The sequence below is a fragment of the Plectropomus leopardus genome, chromosome 11 (genome assembly GCF_026936395.1).
Source record: "Plectropomus leopardus strain MGB_pleo_1.0 chromosome 11, ASM2693639v1, whole genome shotgun sequence".
Classification (NCBI taxonomy): domain Eukaryota; kingdom Metazoa; phylum Chordata; class Actinopteri; order Perciformes; family Serranidae; genus Plectropomus; species Plectropomus leopardus.
Window position 1 is genome coordinate 33,543,760 of NC_142186.1, and position 25,097 is coordinate 33,568,856.

General features: G+C 38.1%; 1 protein-coding gene across 2 annotated transcripts; it reads right to left on the bottom strand.

The window, feature by feature from the left end:
* Positions 1-6,196: 6,196 nt before the first annotated feature.
* On the bottom strand, positions 6,197-23,370 carry tbx20 (T-box transcription factor 20). 2 transcript variants are annotated; one of them, XM_042490859.2, is made up of 8 exons: positions 22,942-23,370; positions 21,543-21,780; positions 20,217-20,381; positions 18,710-18,818; positions 15,517-15,675; positions 14,277-14,353; positions 11,417-11,529; positions 6,197-10,622 (listed from the first exon to the last, which is right to left on the bottom strand). In XM_042490859.2, exons 1-8 carry the CDS (start codon positions 23,069-23,071, stop codon positions 10,294-10,296), a joined length of 1,320 nt encoding a protein of 439 aa, XP_042346793.2. In that variant the 5' UTR covers positions 23,072-23,370; the 3' UTR covers positions 6,197-10,293. The 2 variants fall into 2 exon arrangements, with proteins under 2 accessions (XP_042346793.2, XP_042346792.2); XM_042490858.2 differs by having other exon boundaries at positions 11,417-11,532.
* Positions 23,371-25,097: the final 1,727 nt, after the last annotated feature.

Here is a 25,097-nt window from a genome sequence, read left to right on the forward strand (position 1 = left end):
TGAGCGGGGAAGCAGCTCAGACAGCGATGCACTTCAGAGAGTCCTCCAAAACCCCCTAATCAAATGACCATGGATTTTTGTGTAGTTGGTCGTAGAAGGCCCAATTAATTATGCATGACAGCGGCTTGACGGCCATTTGATTTTGTTACGCTTGCCCCCTCCGAGCCGCCGATCCAATCAGGTTAGGATCCCCCCACCTCGCTCTCTCCCTCTCTGGGGTTAGACTTCTCTTATCGGAGGGAGAGATTTCTTTAAGAGGGTGTTTGGGGGCTTGTAGGACATTTCATCATCATAATAAGTCCTTGTTATGCAGACGGCTCTCTCCTGTTTCTCTGCTATCAGGCCTCGTTGTCTTTGGACGGGCAGCAGTTGGGCTGGACACATGCCACAGAGATAGAGGGACTTTATTAAGTAAACAGAGAGAAGATGGGGAGGGGAGATAGAGAGAGTGACACCTGTGAGGGCGGGATGGTGATGCAGCACAGCACCTGCTCTCAGTCAAAGTGCCCGCACTGAGCGTGTGCAGGAAAAGTTTCATGTTAGGAGGAGAACGTGTCCGGTGTCTCTGAGCGGACTGATATTGAGTTACTGTGTGTTAAACATAAGTAAAAAGAAAAATGCAGAACCGAAATGCTAAATGCATGTTTGAGTGAATTAAAACAGTCACACTAAGAAATACCTTTTCAAAAAATTATACAACATTATAGACCGTAGAATATGTTAACACATAACATCATGCATCAACTTGTTAAGAAAAAATATTCCTTGTATAATGCATCGTAAAAAATGCAAGTCAATGTAATATAATAGAAATCTTGAAGTTAAAATAATTCCATACAATAAACATAAAAAATTAAAAAGATACAAAAATTTGTAAAATAAATAAGTAAAAAAGGTAGAAAAAACAAACAAAAACAAATTAACAACAACAACAAATTGTCAATGTTATGTTATAAAAATATGAAAATAAAAGTAACTTTATTAATAAGAAAATAAACAAACAAATTGAATATAAAAAATAAACAAAAGTCTAGCACATAAGTTTAGAATAGAGCGAGGGAGATTCTTGTTTTGGGGATTTTGGGGTCTTGTTGATGATATAAGTTCAATGGGCAGCTTCTGGGGCTCCACTTGAGGCTGACTTCAAAACAGAGTCAATCCCCATAAACCTCAATGTTAAAATGCACAACTTTACAGAAAAAAAGTTTTTTTTTTGGTCTCTTAAACTAATTTCCACATTTATGATAATTGCACTGGGGCTGAATTATTTCATAACCGACCTGTTTACGTTTTATGACGGCATAAAGGTATTCATAATTAAAGTCAGAGGTTATTTAACTAAAAATTAGGGGCAAAACCCAGAGAGGAGAAAAAGGATGCGTCGCTGTCCACAAAGTTTAATTGCTTTGAACGCACATAACAACTGAATTTTTGCAGCCTGACAGTTTTAGGGCAAAAATATGATTTTTGGAAAGTGAGCAGGACATGTCCTTTCCCCTGATGGGAGTTAGGCTCCTGAGAGTTAAAGTCATATTTATATCAGCCTAAAAACTCCAGTATGGCTCCAGTACAGATTCAGACGCGTGTCAGAGGTAATATTTTGCAACATGTTAAGTGGATTTTCTTGGCTGTGACACTGAAAGGAAAACTTGCATTTTTTGGCCAGCGTAGTCTTTCAACTCATTACTGTCAAAAACACATATGTTTACGATAATGTTTGTGATAAATACAATTATGCTGTGATTTGATTCCAAAATGTAGCTGCATTCACATCAAAACAGTATTTTGCATAAGCTGAAAGTTCAGATTTGAAGTTTTTTTTCAAGTTGCACAGAGTTTGCAGCCATATAATACCCCTACTGAGTATGATGTTAATATTCTATAAATAATTAAGGTCCCTTGAGCTAAATTTTATATGTGATAGAAGACGTTTTGGATCAAATGACTACTTGTAACGTGAAAGCGGTCGCTTGTAGTTTTGCTCCAACAGACAGTATTTCAACTGACTGCAGTTGTTCTCAACAGACTGTTTTAGCATCTTTTAGCTTTTTTCCCCCTTATTTTAAGACCTGCAACAACCACGGTTTTGATCCAGTCTTATCAAACTGTATGTTTTTCTGATTTTAGGACATTTCTCTGAATTTAGGACATTTCTGAGATTTTAGGACATTTCTAGGATGTTAACACATTTCTAGGATTAGGGGCTTAGCCAGAGCCTCCGCCGGGGTGCGGAGGATCATCCACTGGAACCACAAGACCTATTTTGATGCTGTTTTTTTTTCACTCTGGCACCTTATATATACCAAAAGCACAAAAACCAAGTTCCCAATGTGAATCACTTTTTTTTTATTGTGAATCAGAAAATGGTTGGAGGGCCACTCTGCACCGAATCAGGGGCCATAAGTTGAGTATCACTGATGTAGATTGATAAATAGCACTACAGGTAAAATAACTTTTTGATTTTTGGGGTGAACTGTCTTTTTAATGGCATAACTTATCAACTTTTTAGGCTCCCTTGAATACCAGAAGTTATCTGACAGCAGCCATAATTTCAGACCACACTGGGTCTTCGAAACATTTGATAAAAACCCAAATTTTCAAACTGAAATCCAACAGTTTGCGGGCAGGGAGTAAAATTAGCGTCAGGAGGTCCTGTCGTCTCTGTTTGTCCTCGAGCAACTTTGCTTTCAAGGTGTATTTCCTCTAAAACGATTGCCCGCTGTTTGCCAACAGGTTTCACATTTCACCACAAACTCTCCCGCGTCCTCTGTCTTCCCTGAAGCACTCTGTGGCCTGTTTGTTAAAAGCGCTTTATCGCTAAATTTGACTTGGCACGTCTTGTCAGGACAGACTGCGGCTGATGAGACTCTTGACCTGCAGATAAAACATCCATTAAGTTGGCTTGTCTGGGCCCATTCTGCGCTCTTTCCCTATTAGCATATTGTTAGCCATTTGCAAGACGGGAGCAGCAATGGATACACACTGCCGTTGTGCAGCCAGTCACCACGCCATAAAGAACCACCTCTCACTCTGCTGCTGTGCTAAATGACGTCTCCGACATTGTAATGCTCGCCGGCTGTCCTCCGCCAGACGATTCAAACGACCGCTAAAAGCCCGGGGGGAAGGAAAAAAAGGGCCAAAATGCAAAATTGATGGAAATGACATTAGATTCAGCTCATGCTCCTCACTGTGTAAATTATGCCCCAAAATGGACTCTCTGGCCCGACTGCTGGCTCCAATTTGTTAGGCCATACCTCACGGTGGCTCGTCTTGCCCTTCCCCTCTCCCTTTAATCCAATCAGAGCCACACTGGATGTTATTTATTTGTTTATTTATTTATTTTCGAAGGATGTAACCGATTCTTATCAGGGCAGAAGTGGGGCCTTCTTCCTGGTGAAACGGTGACTAACGTCCAGCCATCGATCCGTCAGTTCGTCTGCGGTGGCGGGTGATGCTTCTGGTGATAGACGGCAGAGTGTGTGTGTGTATGTGTGTGTGTGTGTGTTTCTATGTATCAGTGTGTACTGGAGTCAACAGTGCAGATATGGCTGTGTTTTTCAATGCGCACACTGTGATTAAACAGAACTAAAGACCAGGCTTATCTCAATGTAATTTTGAACATATTTTTGCTCCATTTTTCATCCATGACTGAACATTTTGGGACCCATTCAAACATCAACATGCAGTAATGTTTGTGGTCATAAAAGCTTCGGCAAACTGCCTAAAATGTAGATCTACAACACTCCCATTTGAGGATACTTCTTATGCAGGTCTATTAGATTTAAAGAACATTATGATTTATGATCTTAGAGCCTGATTTAATAATTTAACAACTCCTCAGAGATTCTGAGTGGATGTTTTTGGCCTCATTTAGTTCATAATTCATGAAGTCATTTTTGGCAAGACTCTCTTTAACCTTCTAAAGCTTTCTTTACATGTGACATCTTCATTTTAAGGTCAAAGGCAGCTGATAGGGGCCTTATTTTTTTAAACAGTTCTTGCTCATTTATAGTAGAAACACATTCTCACCTCAAACTCGTCAAAACTGACACCTACTCAGTGGCTCTAAATGTCAAACTATGACGCTCTATGCATCATCCAGCATCAGTTTTGGATGTTGAGGGACTGCGTGTCAGTTTATGCTCCTTATAAGCATTGTGTTTTTTCAAAATATACTTCAGTTTTTATAGGAAATGCACACTTTCTATTTGTTAAATGCATGCAATGTCTTCAAAATACATTTTGAACGTACATAAAAAACTTTTTTTTTTTTTTAGGTTTTCTTCCTTTAATTTAGGTAACAAAAGTACATAGGTTTAGAAATCATAATTTGACTTAAGATAAGTTACTAATATAATGTGATATCATTTGACATAAGTTGCATGTGAAACATGTCACTGCCTCTACAAACTGACTGACTCTAGGTTTTACATGGAAAAAACAGCAGCTTCCTGGGTGAAGTCTGGAGTTTGATCTATCTGCCCTTTGCAGACTTTCTCAGTCTTTCTGAGACTGAGGAAAAAAAAAGCAAAAAAAAAAGGTGTCAGTATGATTTGTGTGGAGCGCTCTCAAAGTTAACCAAGAGAAATGTAAAACACCTGAACTGCATTTCAAGTGTTGTATCAATGAGTCTGATTGCTCATGTCAGTGTGACGTTACAGTTTTTTTCTTTTTAGTAAATTGGCAAAAATGTGGAGTTAAATAAAGTGAAACTTAAAAGTGAGAGTCTGAATTTCTGAATGCACTATGTGTTTTTTTTAGTAGGTAGATGAAAAGTAATGTGGAAACCCATGAATATGATGAGAGGTTGTGCAGAAAACTGACATGTAAGGTTCAGTGCATCTCCGAAGATCTTTAAAACATTTTTTGCACAAAGATGAAAGACAAAGAGTTCACCGTCAATATCTCTGCTAATATGATCAGAAAAAGTGATGCTTTAACTTGTGATCTTTCATTGGGCAACTAATAACTGTATGAGGTTTGATGTGCTGCTATGATCAAATCAGAACAATTTCATAGCTCTGATAGTTTTCACATTTTCCGGTAGCAAGAAATAAGTTCTCACAATTTTAGTGTCTTTGGCAGATGTTTTGTTTTTCATCTCAATATTTAAGGAAAAAAAATACTGTGAATATTTACTGAAAGATGTAACACTTCACAACATGTCTGGATTATGTCGTGGATACAGATTATGGCTGTTTTTTTGCTGGTGTAAATTCAGAGCATTCAGAGCGCATTCAAACCCCTTCACTTTCTTCTCCTTGCCTTATGTAGACAGGTGTGTGTGTGTGTGTGTGTGTGTGTGTGTGTGTGTGTGTGTGTGTGTGTGTGTGTGTGTGTGTGCATGCGTGTGTCCAATTAGTCAAATCAACCACAGCTGGACTCCACTCAAGCTGTAGCAAGCAGCTCAGAGTTAATCAAGAGAAAAGGGAAACACCTGAGCTGAAAGCTAAGAGTCTGAGCACTTCAAATTTCAATGTGATATTTCAGTTTTTGTTTTTTTTTGTATAAACTGGCAAAAATGGGTCATTGTTTAACAACAAAAATAATTTAAATGATTTTTGGATTTTTTTCTTACTACACAGATGAACAATTAATTGGAAACCTATGAGGTTGTGCAGAATATCTGTATATGTATATATATACTGTCTGTAACTTCTCTGCAGCTCTGAATTTTAAAATTGCACAATTTGCAAAACCAAGTCTGTAAAAGTTATTTAAACTCATCATGTATCTGATGGCTCATTTTAAACAGTTTCAGATTAATATTCCTGCTAATATGATCTGAAAACATCTGGAGGTTTAACTTGTAAAATAAAAAAATAATGCAGGTGGCAGGTAATAAACCACCTGACCACTAGATGGTGCTGTAGGATGCTGGTTATAGAGAAGGCCATTAAAATCAATATGAAGCTTCAGAAACTGAACAGTGCTTCTTTACATTTCATATTTCATCCCATAAACTCTAAACTAGAAGATTCAGAATTCTCTGAATGACTTGCATGGGAAAAAGATAATAAATTAAAGAGATATTACACTGGACTCGATGAACTGTTGGGTGATACAGAATCCTAAATAAATATCTGTTTTCAGTTGTTTTTAAACAATTTCATGATTTCATTTATTTCTGAGATTCTGTGATTCATAAAGAGAGAAACGTGAACACAATGCCAGACAGTGAAAACAACAACTCAAAGAGTTTTGGTGATGATATATATTTCTCAAGGTTTACAAATAACTATTTTTTTTAAATGCGGCATAGTACATTACACATTATTTCCAGAGAGCAAAATAAATATATTGCACTTAAAAATCATCAAAACACAACCTCGTCAGGTGTCGTATTCATGTTATGGCATACAAAAGAAAACGTATTTTAAAAAGAGATCATTCTTTCAGTGGTAAGTCGGGACTGTGCGTAAGGTTCAAAAGAATAAAACAAGTGTTTTACATTTACATAGATGGAAATCAACATTAAGTTCATGTTTTCACACAAAGCTCAGGTTGGACATCAGCAAAGGACTGAGATTTGATTTCCAAACTGAAGACAAAGGGTCAAAATACAAGATGTTTTGTCTCTCCTCAGTAAACAGATAAGATAAAATGAACTGCTTGCACATGAGCGATATGCAAGGGGTCAGAACATTATGTTTATGTCCATTTTAAACTGCAACAGGCTTCATATGATGTACAAATATGATGTACATTTTCAGTGTCATCCATTACTTGTGAATTTTGCCCCCATATAAATGTCTTCATTGTCCATCACACACACCTGAATCTACTTAGAGCGCCGCTTTTGATGAATCTGAATGTTGCTCTCATGATGCAAAGAGCTGAAATATTTCATTATGTTTTTTTTATTTTGTGCATAAAACAGCCTCACTGCAAAAAGTCCAAAACCAAAACCTGTCACTCTGTCAAATACTGTACCCTTAAAAGTCACATTTAAAGCCGTTTTTCGTACATTGCAACTTGAATCAGTGATTTTCTAGAACAGTCTCTATCATGAAACGCGAAACTTCAGTGACATTTAAACTGAGGCTGCAGCTGGTTTATATTAGATGAATGCTACTGTGTTAGTAGACTTAAGAAAACTGCATTTGTAGTAGAACTTGATCAATACAGGATTTTTCAAGGCTGCAACAGATATTAATATTTAGTTAAAAAAAATCAGATAATGTGATATCAGTCAATTTATAAATAATCAGTTGGTCAACCATCAGGTGTTTTGATAATAATGAACAGTTTCAGTCATTTTTGAAGCACTTAATGTTTCTCAGATATTATATTCTTTACTGCAGTTTGTTGTCATTTATCAGCTGATATAAACACAAACACCAATATATCGGCAATAAGCTAAATCTGTTAGTGTTTAGGATTTTTGGACACCAGCAACATGATAAGATGGAGAGTGTTTGCAGTGGAGCTCCTGTATTACAACTGCATCTTCATAGCAAAATCATTTACTAGTCATCAGTTACGATTTCATCTATCGTCATACTTTTAAAATAAAAGTACGAGCTGCCATTTTTATGCACCTGCACTGATAATGAGTGTGAGTCCACTCCAGCTGCTTCCAGCTTCTTCCTTCCTGCATGTTTTCAATCAGACAGCAGCAGAGAGCCATTTTTTCCAGGTGTGGACGCCCTGTCGACATGCGCCGATGCAGCCATGAATCAGCTCAGTAACACCTGCTTTACACTGGCTGCTCGAGGGCTGCAGCCAGCAGACTGCGACTGAAAACACTGTGATGTTTCTGTGCGGAAGCTGCTGTCTGTTTGCAATGAAAAATATGAAGTCACACAGCTGTTTCCCTTCAAAATGTTTCTGAGAAGATTATAATGCATAATCAGTGAGTTCACTTTCTGCAAGTGGAGACAGATTTACGAGGGCCGCTGTTATGGACACCGTGAATTAAAATATGACGTTGATGATTTGAACTCAACATGTTTTGTGGTTGATTTTCTCTTCGTTAAAGCCCGGTCACACCAGTAAGGGACACAGAAACGTGCATTTTGTCTTTGCAAAATAGTATTTTAACAGTCCGTTTGCACAATAGACCAGTGCTTTGTCACGCACCCAAGCATGTTATACTGACACCAAAGACACTGTGACGTGGTATAAAAAGCAAAAACACCACACAGCGCATGATGGAGGGGAGGAAGATGGGTCAAACACAACCGGACTTTCATCCACTAGACTGCTGTTTGTGTCTTGTGTGATGCCAACAGTCAATGTGGTTTTAACATAACATTAAGCATAGAAAAATGTCAATATTTGATGACCATAGGGGAAGAACAGGTTGTTTTTATAGGTTTGGAGACCTCAGGGCGACTAATTGGAGTAATTAATGAGCTGGCAAGTGAACGGCAAACGTGCTAACATCAGTCAGTCAGAGTAACTCTACAGGACAGTTTACTCCCTCTGACCTTTGTTTTGATTTTACATCATATCATTCGAGAAGAGCAACAAAAAGCTCCAATAGTTAGATTGCTCTCTAACTGTCAGTGAAGTAGCCTCGTGGCTATGCTGCCAAAACAGAGTTTAATCAAAAGACATATTTTATCATCCAGTTCCTGCCTCGTAACAGTTTGAAATCCGTTCCTCTTTTGCGAAGCTGTTAATACCCCAACAGAGGTGTTTAAATATAAAGCACCAACGATTCTCCCACTCTCCGTTCTTGCAAAGATTAACATCATCTACAACAGGGCTGGATATCGTTTAAAAAAAGTACCATTGAAATGAGTAAAGTTTACCAAAACCTATAATACTTCTTGTCTTCTACTTAGTTCAAATGCCATCATGTAAATGGAAGAGTTAATTTATATAAAATGCCACCATAACAAAACCTTTAAACATTTTGTTGGCATCTCGGCTCGCTGAATTGTCACCTTGACTTCGTCACGCAGACTATATGGTTGAAGCTGCTGCAGTAGTGAGCCATACGCGTCGCATTAATTTTTAGAACACGTGCAGTGATTGGTTGCGAGTAAAACCACACAATTTTTTTTTTTTTTCGAGATCAAATGCATGTATCAATGGACTAATGATAGCCAGCCCAAGAATACAACAGCAGGAATTTGCATTTTGGAAGTTAAACCCCGGCCCCCGAAGGAAGGCGGCCAAGTTTTTTACAGTGGCCACTCACAATATTACAGCAAAAAAAAAAAATGGACCACCATTATAAATGAGATGCCTATTACAATGTTGACAGGACACATGGTACTGCAAACAAGGTCAATTATATATCTTTTTTGATCCATGAAACTTTGAGTTGAGAAAAGCGATTCAAAGCTGGAGAATCTCTAATGCGCATATTCAGTAAATAAACCCAGAGGCTAAAAACTTTCTGCTTCAGGCGAGCAACTCCATTCGCATGAATAGGCACCACCTCGACATCTGTAATCTATGTAATATTATAAATCTACAGTTCAACCCCAGGTCAAAAAGTTGTGTGGACTTATTTTATCCCAGTTTACTAAACTGAATAAACTTTGCTGCAGAATGTGCTGGTGCGACCGGGCTTTTAAAGAATGCAAAGCACCTTCAACACCTGTTGCAAGTTCGAGCTTATTCATATTATTCCATATAAAGTTTACCCAGCGTGTTTGTCTACTGCGGTCAGCATGCGTCCTATGATTCTTCTTTTTTTTTGCACTCTACAGTGAGAATTTTCCTACGAGTAAATGTTGCATTTTCATCTTTGTACAATAACACGTGTTTCTGACATTATTTTCAGCGTTAAGTCTGAACTGTACATATGGCTGACTAGAAAACAGGAGAGCTGAGAAATGCTGAACTGTTCACAGACTCAGACCGAACCGAGTCAAAACATACTGCAGCAACAGATGAGTCTCTCCAAAACTTTTAGTTTGAAGGATCACTCAGCAGCCTGCCGTCTTTAAAGCCTCGGTGGAGACCCTGTGAGGACGTTCGGGTCTTCTAAATGTCGCTGAAATGAGTTAAAGTTTAGGATCCACTTTCTGTTCTTCAAGGGCCGAGACCAAACATGCTCCTTGTATCGTCTCACATTTATAGTTCATATTGAGGTGTTTGTACACTGTCACTGAAATTGTTCTGCTGATGTGTCCGCAGGTCCTGAAGAGGCGCCACAGTCTTTCCTTTTTCTGGATTAGCCGTCAGTGAGCCATATCCTCTTCACCTCCGTCACTGCAGACGAACTATTTACAAATACGAGGGGGAAAGATACAAACAGGATGAGGAGTGATGAGCCGGAGCGGAAAAATAACTGGTTCGGGGATCAGGCTGAAGATCCTTCCCAGGACGGAGTCATACAAAGGGCGTCATGACCGTGGAGGAGTGGCGGAGTCCCTGGATGGCAGCGTAGGGCCCCTGCTGGAAGTAGTGGTGGTAACGAGGCATGTGGAAGGACGGGAAGGACGGCCCGCTGCCCTGCATGGTTCCAGCCAGAGCGGTGGGCGTCAGCGGCATGCCCAGCCGGCTGTAGGGGGGCAGGGAGCCCTGGATGGGGTGGGGCAGGGAGGTGGCGCCGGTGCTCATGGCCGATAGGGACTGTGGGTGCTGGAAGCCGGAGAAGCCGGACGTGGTGGTGACCCAGGAGCTCAGGGAGAGGTTATCTGAGGCGGTGAACGCCGAGCCTGCAGGAGAGGCAACATCAGGTCATACAAACTTAGGTTAAAGGATAGAGCTGCTAGTATCCTTCATTTTTTTATGCCGTCAACAAATCCAAAGGAAAAAACAAAACAAACTTCCACTTCATCTGTACCACAGAGCTCCAGTGTTATCCAAGAATACACACACTGTGGTTTATTCTAAGCCCATCACACAAATGTCGTCCTGCTGCCAGAAATACTCAATAGAGCATCAAATGTGTGTTAATCTGCAGCTGAAAATAGTCCCCAAAAATGCACTGTTTCCTTTCATTAGAGAAGAGATTGCTGAAAACTGCTGTTTAAGGAAATGACTGGTAGCCCGAATCTAAAGATTTATTTTCTCCAGTCGGATCCAACAGGCTTGGAAATGAGTGCCAGCATGTGAGAAAGGTTTGAAAGATAATCAGCTCATCTTTAACCCTTAGAGACTGTTTGGTGCATTTTAAGCACTTTGCATTCTTCATTTTTTGATAATTGTGGCTATGTTCATGCATAGGGCATAAATCTTGGCAAGATTATGTATTTTTGTTTAATCTTTGAATTTTCAGCTGACATTTTTAAAATAAAATGAATATTATTATATTATATTATATCAAAATAGTATTTATGTATAATATTTTTTTAAGCTTGACTGTGATACAGTGTGATATTAAAGTGGGTCCAGAAAAACATCTGCCTCCGATATTAAGTTCTCATTTTGTTCTTTTTTCGTAGGTTCCCTCTGACGTCCTGCATCATCTGTGCTGACACGATGTGTTGTGGGTGTGTCGGCCGCTCACCTCTGGTGTGTGCGGTGTGTCCGTCCTCGCTCAGGTTCTCCTCGTCCCCGGCGTAGGTTCGGATCGGCGACCGGGCGTACGAGTGCTTGTGGATCAGATTCTCAACACTTTCCCTGCAGCAAAAGCCGAAGAGAAAACCCCAAAATAAATCTCTTTTTTTCACATTTCAGGTATTTAGATTCAGAATATACTTCTTATCTGATGTGACTTCCCATATTGCTTAAGAATATTTGCAAAAAAAAAAACATTAACAAAACAACATTTTACACTAAAAGTAAAACATCTTTTTTCAGTGTTGCACTGAAATCTGTGACCTGTTAAATTCAGTGACTTTTATTTTACATTTAGGCCTTTAAATAGGCATCAACAACTGACAACAGAACACAAATAACACAAAACAGAAAAGAAAAAATAAGTCCACACAACAGAAAAATTTCAGCCTTAAATTTAATATAATAAGAATAAGTTAAACAATTAATTAACCAATTTAAAGAAAGTAACAAAAACAAAAGATGGAAAGAGAGAAAAATAATGATTAAAAGTTTTAAGGTTAGAAGATTAACAGTATTTGACTATAGACATTTACAAACAGTAAAGGTTAAATTATTTATGAAAAATGTAACTTGAATTGATTAAATTTGGACCTGAACATATTATTAGGATTAATGTGTTTGAATAGAAGATTAAATTTGGGGATTTAGTACAGGGGGAACAAATACACGCTCTACTTTTGTTTCTAAATATCTACATACTTTTATCCACAAATTTAAAAAACACATTTTCTTTAATTATCATTTTAAAAACCATTTTAAACACATTACACTGACTCAAGTTTTCACAGGGTCCCATACTTTGATAATTGTTATTACAGGTCTACCTGTGTGAATCACTTGTCAATAACTGATTAATACGTTTTCAAGGTTAACCCTTTAACATCACAGATTTTGTTTACTAAATATGTCCCTGTTGCATGTTTTCTTGCATTCATGTAAGATTTTTTCTTAATTGTCTAAAAGTATGTGCTCTCATGTTTATGTGGATTGTGCATGTAGATTTTGGTGTGTGTGTGTGTGTGTGTTGTTTGTATGCTCACTATCCCACAAAGTGCATTAGCTCATTTGAGTCTTGTCAGATCGCACTTCTCAAACACAGTGACACAAATTGTTGGGGGAGGCAGTGAGCACGTGTGTGTGTGTGTGTGTGTGTGTGTGTGTGGATGGGTGTGTGTGGGTGGGTGTGTGTGGGTGGGTGGACAGGCAAGTGGTCTGCATCATGAGAGCCATGCGTCCACATTAGCCGCCCCCCCTCCTCCCTCTGCAGCCCCCGCCCCTCCAATTAGGTTAGGAAAGTGCAATATCTGTCAGCAGAGGAGTACAAATGTGTGTGTTTTTATCAGCGTCGGGCCCCTCCGGCGCAGAGGCCGCAGCAAACTCCCACAATGCACGGCAGAGCAGGGGGGAGGCGAGGGGGGGACGGGGGGCATGCTGGTTTCAATCAGTCACTGCAGCCAATTGAATTACAGTGTGTTTTAGTGCAGTGGCCGACTCCAGACTAATGTGATTTCTGCAGCTCCCCGAAGATCAATTGATCAGGTCTAATTCACAGCCCTCAAAAAGAGAAGGACAGAGGAGGAGGAGGAGGGAGGGGGGTGTCTGGCTCAGACTGGGACATCTCTGGTTTGGGATGTTTGATTGAGGGAAATGGGCAGATGGTTTGATTTTGTCAGCTGATTTTGGCCCAAGTGCCGGAATCAGGAATTACGAGAAGTGTATGTTTTGGCAGCGTCCATAAAAATCCTTTGTACAGGGATTTGTAACTGTAAGTGTGTGTGTGTGTTTGTCAGGCATCTTTCTCATGCACAATATAGTAAAATACATAAAAGCAAGAATATAACCAAACTTTCTCAAACCTCTCCTTGAGCACCACCAGCTAAATTTGAATCAGCTGTGTTGGAGCAGGGAGAAACGTAAAACACGCAGGACTAACAGCCCTCGTGGAGAGGTTTGGGAAATGCTGTAATAAACAATAAAACTACAGCATTTGGGTAAGAAAGAAAGAAAGAAAGAAAGAGAAAGAATGAAAGAAAAATAGAGCGATAACAACAAAGGTAAACAAGAAGATCTAAAGACACGACTGAGTGAGAAAAAAGATGAGATACACAAGATTGAGAGAAAGAGAGAAAGAAAAAGTATAAAGGAATGAATTTAAAAAAGAGGAGAGAGAACAATGTTAAGAAGGAAGCAAGACAAGGTAAAAAGACAAGAAGAACACAGGAAAGAAAAAAGAAAAAAGGAGGAAAATAAAAATAACAAATTATGAATAACATCAAGAAAAAAACAATGAAAGACAAGAAAAGAAGAAGAAGAAAGGGAAAACAAAAGACTCAGAAAGAAGACAAGAAAGATGAAATGAAGAATAAACCAGAAAGGATGATTGATGCAAAAAAGCAAGGACAGTAATGTAAAAATGGAAGATAAGAATAAAAAGACACGCTTTTTAATAGCAGGGAAGCAAAGACAAGGAAAGCAGGAGAAAAAAAGAAAAGAAAAAGAAAAAGATCGTTTAAAAAGCTTGTTACATTAAATTATTTGTTTCCTTGTGACACAACCAGAATTTAACAGTGTAGCGTCTGTATTTACTGATGAACAGCAGGATATCTAACACACACACACACACACACACACACACACACACACACACACACACACACACACACACACACACACACACACACACACACACACACACACACACACACACACACACACACACACACACACACACACACACACACACTCCTCCCTCCCTGAGTATCTCAGCGTTGGTAAACAAACAGTGCAGGACCCAGAATCCCCTGTACCTCTCCATGTCTGTCAGCCGTGACGAGTCTCTGAAACCTTTGGCGAACGGGTTGCTGTCGATCTTCAGTTTGGTGATCTGGAAACAGAAAATAAAGTTTTTAATTCAACAGCAGAGTTTATTTACAGATTTTGTCTCTTCTCATGCTTCAACGTGCTCCGTCCTGCAGCGCCGCTCTCAACTCTAAATACACGATAAATCTCAGGATTTAAAGATAATCATATTTATTAATGCAGACATCCTGATGTTTTTAATTATTATTTTTTATCCCAATCCTAATCTAAGTCCTTTAATAATGGCTGCCTGTGGTGGCATGTAGACAAGACACAAGTACTGTGCATAAGTATGATTTTTACCTGGGTATTTCCATTTTATGTTACTTTATACTTTTACTCCACCACATTTATTTAACTTTCTTTACTATACAGGTTCATTTTATTGATGCAAAAAATGAATTAAATTAAATATAATGCATTATAATAGATTAAACTACATAAGAGTACATAAAGTAAATAAATTCAGCTCCACATTTACCAGGAAGCAACATTTAAGTGAAACATATTAATGCATCAAAATTATAATACAGGGATATATATTTTCTTAAAATGGTCTATTTTGCATTATGAGTACTCGTACTTTTTGGTACTATAAGTACAGTTTCGTGCTTTTGGTAAAGTTTTTAATGCAGGACTTGTAATGGAGTATTTTCACACTGTGATGATACTATTTTTTCATCAGTAAGAATATTAAAGAATAATACTGATTTCACAACTTGTATTTACCAAAAATTTTGTATTTACCTGATTAATTATGTGTCTAAAATATTTAAAGAATAGTTGTAGTCTGCATGAGTTATTCAGATATTCAATTTGGTGCTTCTGTTTCAGGGGATTTCATAGTATCCTTGTTTGTGTTTTGTGCTGTTCATTAAACTGTTCAGTATTAAATTTCATTTCAGGTTTAAAAGCTGCTCTGGAGCTTCTGTATAGTATCACATGATCTTTCTAAAACTTTAGGAAGATCGTGCAGTGAACTTTTTATTTCAGTTTGGTGGAAATTTGAAAAATGGAAATTTGAACTGGACAAACTTCATCTGTCAATAAAGATTACGTGATACAATCAAAAGCTCCAGAACAGCTGCTAAATGGAGCCTGCAGCTGTTTTACTGTTTTAAAATTTCACAGGAGGCAGCAGCAGAAGATGAAGGGTTAATGCTTATTGGTCAGCCGCCAATCACTCACCAGCTGGTTCTGGTAGGCCGTGACGGCGGTGAAGACGGTCTCTACGAAAACGAAGGTTCGGAACTCCTCAGACTTGAGGTTGAGCAGCGAGGCGGTGTGATCCTTCTTCTTGATGATGTGGACCCGCGGCTGGTACTTGTGCATGGAGTTGAGGATGATCTGCAGAAGACAAGCAGAGCGCGAATCAGCGATGATCAATGAGGAATGAGCAGCTTAAACCTTCAGACTGTGAGGAGGGAAATGACACACAGACCTGCGTCAGACAGGGACTGAGGAGGGTGGAAAAAGGCTGTAACTATGAGACATCTTCTTGGGCTCTGGGAAATTATGGAGGGCATTTTTGCAATGATCTGGCATTTTAAAGACTAAATGGTTTGAAAAAACCCCTCAAATTTTACATAAATTAAGTTAGCAATCTCAACTTAAAACACATCTTATTGAACTTGCACATTCAATTGGATCCCTATCCACCATTTATCCAGTCACACTAAACTTTTGTACATATGATTTTATAGACTGTAAATTTGTCCTCCTAATTTCATTGATCTTTTGTTATTTTTATAAATCTACCTTATAAGGTGACCTTGAGTGTTTTGAAACGCACCTACAAATAAACTGTATTCTTCTTCTTCTTCTGATTATTATTATTACTATGTTTTACTCATAAGTTTGTTCCATATAATCTACCAAAAACAAAAGAGTAACCTCAACCATGCCACTATTTTAACATATAGATATATTTAAAAAAAATTAAATCACTCCAAAATGATGATAATGGGAACATGTACAACTTCATTACAAGTAGGCAAACTTCATCTGCTAATGAAGCTCATGTAATATGATTAAAAGCTCCAAAATAGTTACTAAATGGAGGTTGCATGCAGATAGTTTTCTCAATTTGCTTGGAAATATCTAAAAATATGTATTTTATTTACCAGAAAAACCTCTTGAGATTAAAAATCTCTTTTTCAAGAGTGTCCTGGCCAAGACAGGCAGCAATAAAAGCTACAGACAGACAGCATGGAACAAAAATACAAAATCAATATTACACAGCTCCAAAACAAATAATAAAAAACACAAAAAGAACATAAAATGAAGTTACCGCAAGGAAGGACTAAAAAGTATGTTCATGGATGCTATAAGTAAACCATAAAAACAGGACAATTAAAAGACCAGCTAAGATTCACCCTGAGGTCGGCATGTAGAAGGGGACACACAAAAAGTCCTGCAACAGAGCCTTGAAATGGCCTAGAGGAACCAGTGACTGCAAATTTAAGTCTTTCTGCAGAAGATTCAACATATATGGAGCTGCAAACATAAAGGCTCTTTTGCCAAAATCTGTTCGAACCCTTTAGACAATAAGAACAAGTACTGTGAATGCAGAGCATAGCCATTTTCAATGTTGTGCTTAATGCAGACACACAGATATGCTGGAAGTAGGCCAAGAACAGCTTTATAAATAAGACAATGCTGCTGAAATATAGGAATAATAGTAATAAGTTCAAAATTAACCTATAAATAAATATCGAAATAAATATAAAACATGGGAAATGGGAAATTAAAGACATTTTTTCACTGAGAATAATGCCTCAGTTGATTCTGGCTTATATATTGTGAAATGGAAAGCCTTCACATCCAGACATGCTCGCCAGATTGAAAGGGGAAAAAAAGAACTGAGCTCATGAACTGACAAAGAGAGACCAAGATGGGAATAAAAAGACGGAGGGAGGGATGGAGGGAGCAGAGAGAGAGAGTGTGAACAGATAAAGTTGTTAACACTGCAGCAGCTGCAGGTGAGAGTTTTCCTCTACAGTCATTGCTGTCTGGCTGCAGCCCAGGAAACAGTAGAGCTGTATTTATCTTCTCAAACACCGGCTCATGATGATAAATATAACGTGAAATACACGTGTGTGCAGAATTTTGTTATTTTATAAGACGATATCATAGGTGGTAAAGAATGCACTGTTACGTTTGATACAATAGGATACACCATGTACATTAGCCTACTTTTAATTTGCCATTGAGGCAGATTGACAAAGTTTTTAAAAAGTCCTGGTTATATGCATATTTTTAATTAAATACTGCTTCTCTTACTATTTAGCGTTTCTTTCTTTTATCAAAATAATTCACCCATAGAGCTGCTCGTTTTTCTCGATGCTGTTGTACATTTTAGAGTGTATTTATTTTGGATACAGTGATGCTTCATTGTGTATTACTTCCAGGTGTCATTCCCGTTTAAACTTGCAGCTTCATCATCAAATGATGATGATTACACTGATTTAGAGGTGGGAAAGCTATCTCTTGAGATGGTCTCTTTTTCATAGGCTGTATATATATATATATATATAATTTCATCTCAAAACAAGCAGCTGTAGTATAATTGTTTTACCTTATAATTGAAAAAACATAATCAAACCTACTCTTTTACATTTTACAAACTACAACCCTATTCACTACAGGTATTACTGCAAATGTTTACATTTTTAAGCTACACATAAATAAATTAGAATTAGAATAATCATATACATGAGTTTTAGTTTTATGTGGTTACTTACATACTTCCTAAACACTCACACACACACACACACACACACACACACACACTTTAAGATAATAATTACCTTGTTTCCCAGGCTGTGTCTCACTGTTGGCTAATTCATGAATAAATGTTTTTTTCGGTTGTGAAATGTGTTTCTGCTCTCTGCTGGTGTTTTGCATGAAGCCTTCAGTGAAAGGAGGATTAAAGGAGCAATTTGCTCTCGTCAGGAGGATAATTATAATGTCACAGCGGCTTTTAAACCTGACAGAGACAGAAAAAGCTTTTCATAAAAGCTCTGTAAGACTTTCTAACATTTCAGCAGAATCAACTTATAACATGTTTTATGTGCAGTTTGCTCAATAACAAGAAATATTCTTAGTCTTATTGTTAGACTTAATAACTTCCAAAACTAAACCATTGTCTTTAAAAATACTTTTTAATTTGGTGAGTCATTTTTTTAGGCTGTAAGCATGGCTATTTAAAAACGTTATCAAGCTAAAGTTAGCCTTTCTTTTTGAGATTTAGCATTGTTTTTTCACCTGTGTTGTTGCTAGCTTACAGCATTTATTAACCTCGCGATAATGTGCTTAACCACGTGACGTGTTTTGTTTTGGCGTCTCGAGACAACAGAGGAATAAAGTAAGGGGTGCTCACGTGTCCGTGTTGGTCCAGTTCGTTGTTTGTCAGTTTGACTTTCTCGAAGGAAACCATTTGCTTCATGAGCTGCTCTCCGGTGAACGGTGAGTCCGGGTGGACGTACAACCTGCAGAGACCAAGAAGAACAGCTGTGATTGGCTGAGAGGCGAACGTTCGATACCCAATCAAAACTACTAGAAAATTATGAGTCGCTTAGAAACCGCGTTCCATCCGGTTAGGGTTAGGGTTAGGGTTAGAAAAATAGTTTATATTTAATTTTGAGTATGCGGGTTTATGTATATTTTTAATTAACTGCAGTATAGGTTTAAATGAATAAGGAAGCTAATTAAAATCCAATGATTTATGGAGAAGGGTGGGATTAAATAAGTTTTTACTTCCTTTTCGAATATGTATATCAAGTAAATCATATTTCGCTTTATGTTTTTCATTGTCTGTAAATGTTTTTATGTATATCTGCTTATGTATAATAATTTTTTTTTTGCATGTTCGAAATAAATCAGATCAATTCAATTCTCTGCCTTTGCATTTAATACACACACACACACACACACACACACACACACACACACACACACACACACACAAACCAAAACAAAACAAACAAAATTTCTCAGTCATTGCTTCCTGGTCATGACATCTATTTTCGATTTGATTAAGCACATTTATTGCTTTGTGTATGCTGGATATTGTATAATTTGAAATGCATGCACGGCCATCTCGGGAATTTTGAAATATAAGCTGCGGCCTGTATGAGGTCGTGAGTCCAAGTCCCTTTATATAACCCCACCCAGACCTAAACACGCGACCCTCTTTTTAAAATGTGTTTATTTTTTGAAAAGTTTCTGTGAAAAAAAAGTCTTGCTCATTTTTGCTGGGTTAAAAATGGCAATACATAAGTATAAAAACTCCAATCAGCACATAACATACCCATCGAGTTTACCTTAGATTGTAGCTTTCCATAGTCTCCGAATTCTCTGATTTTTTTCTTTTTGTCGAGGACATGACCTCACTGTCATTGCCTGGATGCATGGCATAGTGAGTAATGTTAAAAAATACAGCTTCAGCTGGCCTATTGCTTGAATTGACATCTTCATGACATCAATCAGCGTGGCCTGAAAGTTCCCAGATGCTTCCTGCTTCAGATTAAATTATTTCATCGCTCTCCATTACGGATGTGGCCTCACGCAGCTCTTTGGTCTCAACATTTTTTTTCTTCACGAGTTGTTGATGATGTTCAATTTAAAAAAAAACGAAAGCTACTCCCACAGTCTATATCACATTTTCACAACAGTTAGTGGTGTAAAGGTAAGACTGGTCCGTTTGTCAGCACTAAACTCCGCACACTATCAACATCTAATCCCGCAGATGAATACCGTGTCTGTCAGACAACGTAAACAAAATAAAGACATTATATAATGTGTCTCTGAGGGTTTATTCTTTGTTCAGGAGTGCAGGTGTGTGTGTGTGTGTGTGTGTGTGTGTGTGTGTGTGTGTGTGTGTGTACCTGGCGGGCAGAGGAGGGTCGGCCTTACCGGCCACCAGCCAGGAGGAGCGGTGATAGGCGTACCGGTACCGCTTATTATCCACCGGGACGATGTCCATCAACACGATGTACTTAGAGTCCTGGTCCACCCCGGAGAAAGAGACCCGGATGGTGGGAAACATCCTCCTGATGGAGAAGCGGCAGGAGATTTATTATTACTGTCACCGTTAGCCTATTAATCGTAGCCTATTTGCCTATTTGGCCAAGTGTGTATGCCGTTTTGTGGCATTATCGCATTGTATTATTTGTTACAGTATCAAATAATTATTTGGCATTTCACAATTGACTATTATTTTTTATTTTATTTTTAATACCGTATAGTAGCCTATAGTATAGCGTCCTCTCAGAAAAGAAAATTCCTACCATGCATTGTCAGAATGGTCTATATTTTTGCAGTGTCTTGGATTTATGTATTTTTTGTATTCAGTTATATGCATATTTTAAGATTTTGTGGGAATACAAATCCGAATGTGAAAAAGTAGCATATATGCAGTCCCCTATTCTATTTTTTTTAAAAAAAATTTGTTTTCTTAAAAAAAAATCAAATGACTTCAGTCTCAAAATAATGGAATGATCCAATCAAAAGCCCATTGCAAATACACTGTAGGTTGCTAAAACGGAATGACCTTATTGTGCTCAGGAGCTGCAGTCCGGCTTTATATCTTGCATTTAGCCTATAGGCCACGTTTTGCAGAAATATGTTATATAACTTAATGGAGAAAAAATACCCTGTGTGTATGCCTAATATGGCCCTAACATAGCTTACAGCTTGTTTTTCTGTCAGGTAAAAACACCAGACTAAGATAAACTCTGTCTCTGTGTCTGCAGCTCACTGTTTGGATCGCTGCACTGTCTGAGGAAAAAAAACACAGAGAACTGCAGCTGCAGCTATTTTTTTAAACCTGCAAACTGAAAATTTGAAAGTGACCCTGAAAACAATAAAAGGGTTATAATTGTGTTCCTTTTTTCTTTTATTTGTGATACCTTTAAACGAAAAACGGGGCTACAATGTGTCTGTTAAAGCAAGAGTAAATTGCTGTTTTGTTTTGTTTGTTTGTTTGTTTGTTTAGATTTTATCACCTATACATTAGCTGACATTATCATCCAGCAATCCTATTTCATCTAATGCAAGCGTTTTCTTCTTCTTCTTCTTCTTCTTATTATTATTATTATTTATGGATATTCATTTTGTTGCGATTAAGTTATCTTGTATGGGACTGTAGATAATAACAAATAATACATAATAATAATTATAATAAAATAGCCTAAATAAAGAGGGCGGTTTACCTTCCGGACTTGGTGATGATCATCTCGGTGCCGAGCTCGTGAAATTTGTCCCACAGCTCTTTGGTCTCCAAGCTGCACGAGATCTTCGCCATCTCCTCGCTAGGGATGCCGGGATTGGTAGGGATGAGCGGCTCCGTGCACACCGCGGGCGCGTTCCCGCCGAAGTCCCCGTGCCCATCCAAGGAAGACAGGTCGGCCAGAGACTGCTGGTTGCACGAGGACTTTTCCACGAATTGCTCTTTAAAAGTAAAAGTAATAATGATCAAAAATCGCAAACAGAGAAATAAAGGAAGAGTGAGGAGAATTTAATTTAACTGAATTTCATTATCGTCACCAGTGACAGCAGCAGCTCCGTGTCATCAAGGAAGATAACATGCTGCTAAAGTCAGTGAGTCTGCATATATGTTACATCTAAAAAGCCTATTGGCTGACACATTTTTTTAAAAAACTTTCTTTAATTGTTATCATTATTATGACGAGATTATCCAGATTGTTAAACATACATCTTCTTGGTAATGGCAATAACATTTTATCCCAGTCGTTTAATATGTGGTATTTAATTCCATAAAACATGTTTGTCGTTAAGAGAAAATAAAACACTTTTTACGATTTCGCTCAATTTAGATATAAAAAGCAAAATGAATAATTGTATTTTTTTTAAAAACGAGCTGCTCTGCCAGTGTTTTGTTCACTTTTAATTTGTTATATATGTGTTTATTTGCATAATCAGCAAACAAATTTAAATTTAGCTCAGCACGAGTGGACATTTGTTTGTCAAAACTGAGACTCTTTGCAAATTGAAAGAGTAAAATTATACATAAATTGCTTCTAAGAAATTAAATAAAATTCAGATGATCCCCATCACGGTTCAACCATAACACTTCAGTCATTTCTCCTTTATGAATTACAAGACATTTCCACATATTGTTTTTAATCACAGTTATTAAAAAGTTACAATTGAGTGATAATTTATTCTTAACAAGACTCAAATTTAAACACTTACGCATGAAGTCTCGCCTAAATATAGTTTTATGTGTTAAATTCCGAGGACGTTGATGATGTTTACTGTCAGCTTGTTTATAATTATTTATCTAGGCCTATTTACTACAGATATTATAAAGCTATGACCGTTCGCTTTTTTTTTTTTTTTTACCTCGCTGTCAATTTATCTTTATTTATCGCCATTATTTTGTTTTTGTTCTCATCTTTTAACACTTGTAGGTTGTACTGCCTTTCTGTTTTTCTCTGCTGCTGCAGCATCTATATTTCATCACTTTCCTCACCGAATCTGGGGATTTTTGAGCAAAACAAACTTCAATCTTACGCACCAACCCATCTGTAAAAAACCCAACCTAAGTTTTCTATGTCATTTCCCGGTCCGGCCTTCTGCCATCCTTACCGAGAGGCTTGATGGTGTTCTCCTCCGTCTCCTTGTCCTTATTGGGCTTGCCGCTTGACATCAGGGCGGCTATGGAGAACGCATTGGCCCGGGACGAGAGCTGCGGTTTCGGGGATGACGTGTACTCCATGTCGGTGAAAAAGCGTGGACACAAAATATTCCCTCTTAGATAAGAAAAAAAAAGAAAAATACGGATAAAAAATTCCTCCAGAGACGCTCAGGTCCGGCTTCTTTTAGCTCCAAGAAAAAAAAAAGAAAATGATGCACAGTTTGTCCTCGCTCTTTGCGCACGATCTGCTCAGATACTCGCCACTTTGGAAATACTTATCAGTGCCGGGCTGCGAGTCCTGTTGGCTGCATGGTGAAAGGAGCAGGAGGCGGACTGACTCCACTGACTTGTGCGCGTCCTGCGGTGCCAGAAATGAGGCCGGCTGCTGTTTGGGAAGCTCCAGTCCGGTTCACCCTCCCCTTATAATTCCTCACTGCCCTCCAATCACTGCCTCTGCTTCCACGTCACACTCCCGCTGTCCCACCGCGGCTCTGATACCCAGCAGCCAATTAAAAAACCTGGAGCTGTCAGGGTTTTTTTTATTCATGGTAATAATAACATGACTTCATGCAGTCTGGGGGTGATGACAGTGGGAAATGACAAACACATGGTGAGGAAAATATAATTCTTTGCACTCACTGCACAAAATTATGAAGGGGGCGGGTGAAAAGTGAAATGTACTTTGTGTTTGTAGCCCTTTAAAGGACCCCTGGAGGGCCCCAGACCACATGTTGGGAAACCCATAATGTCAACAGCAGAGCTGTTTGCCCAAGATGGTGCAATTTGATAATTAATGGCAGCAGCATGGTGATGATAAAAGCATCACAAACACTCACACACACACACACATTTTCATTTTTGTAAGGTGCCACATAGACTTCAGTATCATCTGTTGAATAAAAATACAAAATCATAAATCTGCTCCTGAGTCACAAACATTAAAAAAACAAAAACTAAAAGTTGATTCAAATTAACTGACAGTGTACAAGATTTTGAATCAAAAACGCTCCTTGCTACTGCAAACAATGTTTATATCCTAAAATATAAAATATTAACTCCAGTTCTGTTTGGAACGTGCGCATTTTAATGCAGTTTAATGTTTTCTGTCATAAATACTAGCTGCCACTTTTATTATTTCAAAAATGGTGTAAAAGAAAAGTTATATTTCTGCTGCTGTTACTTTATGACGCTGTTGCTTTATATTTTCTTTATATTTTACATTCACTTTCCTGCACACACTGGGGTCAATTTAGGGCTCAATAATTTGTGCACCTGAGCCAACATAATAATAAAAGATTTTTATGCCACCTAAGTCAACATGATGGGGACATTTTGCTTTACATAAAAGAACAAAAAATGTTTTAAAAACCTCTTGTCTGAGGATTAAACAAAGAATGGGACACACTTTCTTCACTTATTTATTTATTTATCAAACACTAAAAGGTACAGTAGAAACTGTACCTTTTAGTGTTTGTCCCAAAGCAAGGATGCCATTTAAAAAAATCCCATTTCCATCTTTGTTTAAAGTAGAACAAGTGAAAAGAGTACAAGCATGGACTTTGCTTTGCTTTTTGCCCTCATTATGTGGTGTGTGAGACCCCTCAGCAACTGTGAAAAATGCCTTTACAACACAACACACACACACTCACACACACTCACACACACAGACACACACACAGGGACCTTATTGAGTGCAGGAGCAGCAGTCTTGGGTTAATCCGTTCTGTGACACACACCAGTGAGCCCCTAATCTTTAACACACACACACACACACACACACACACACACACACACACACACACACAGCTCTCACGTGACAAAAGGAAATGCACATTATTTCCGTGAGGACTGTAGTAACAGCACTAATTGCTCTAACAGGAGAAGTGTGTTTTCATGTTGACCACAGAGCGGCCTGCAGTCTGTTCTGCAGGTTTTCCTCCTGTTATCATCTTGTTATTTTAGTCACTCATTCAGTTTTGTATCAAAGAAACAGAAAGAATTCGAGACAAATTAAATAAATCTTTTTTTTCTATTATTATTTCCTTTGCTTTTAACTTGATAGTGACTGAATCCTGTCTAGACGTCACCTCTTCTTCTTTATCAAGAC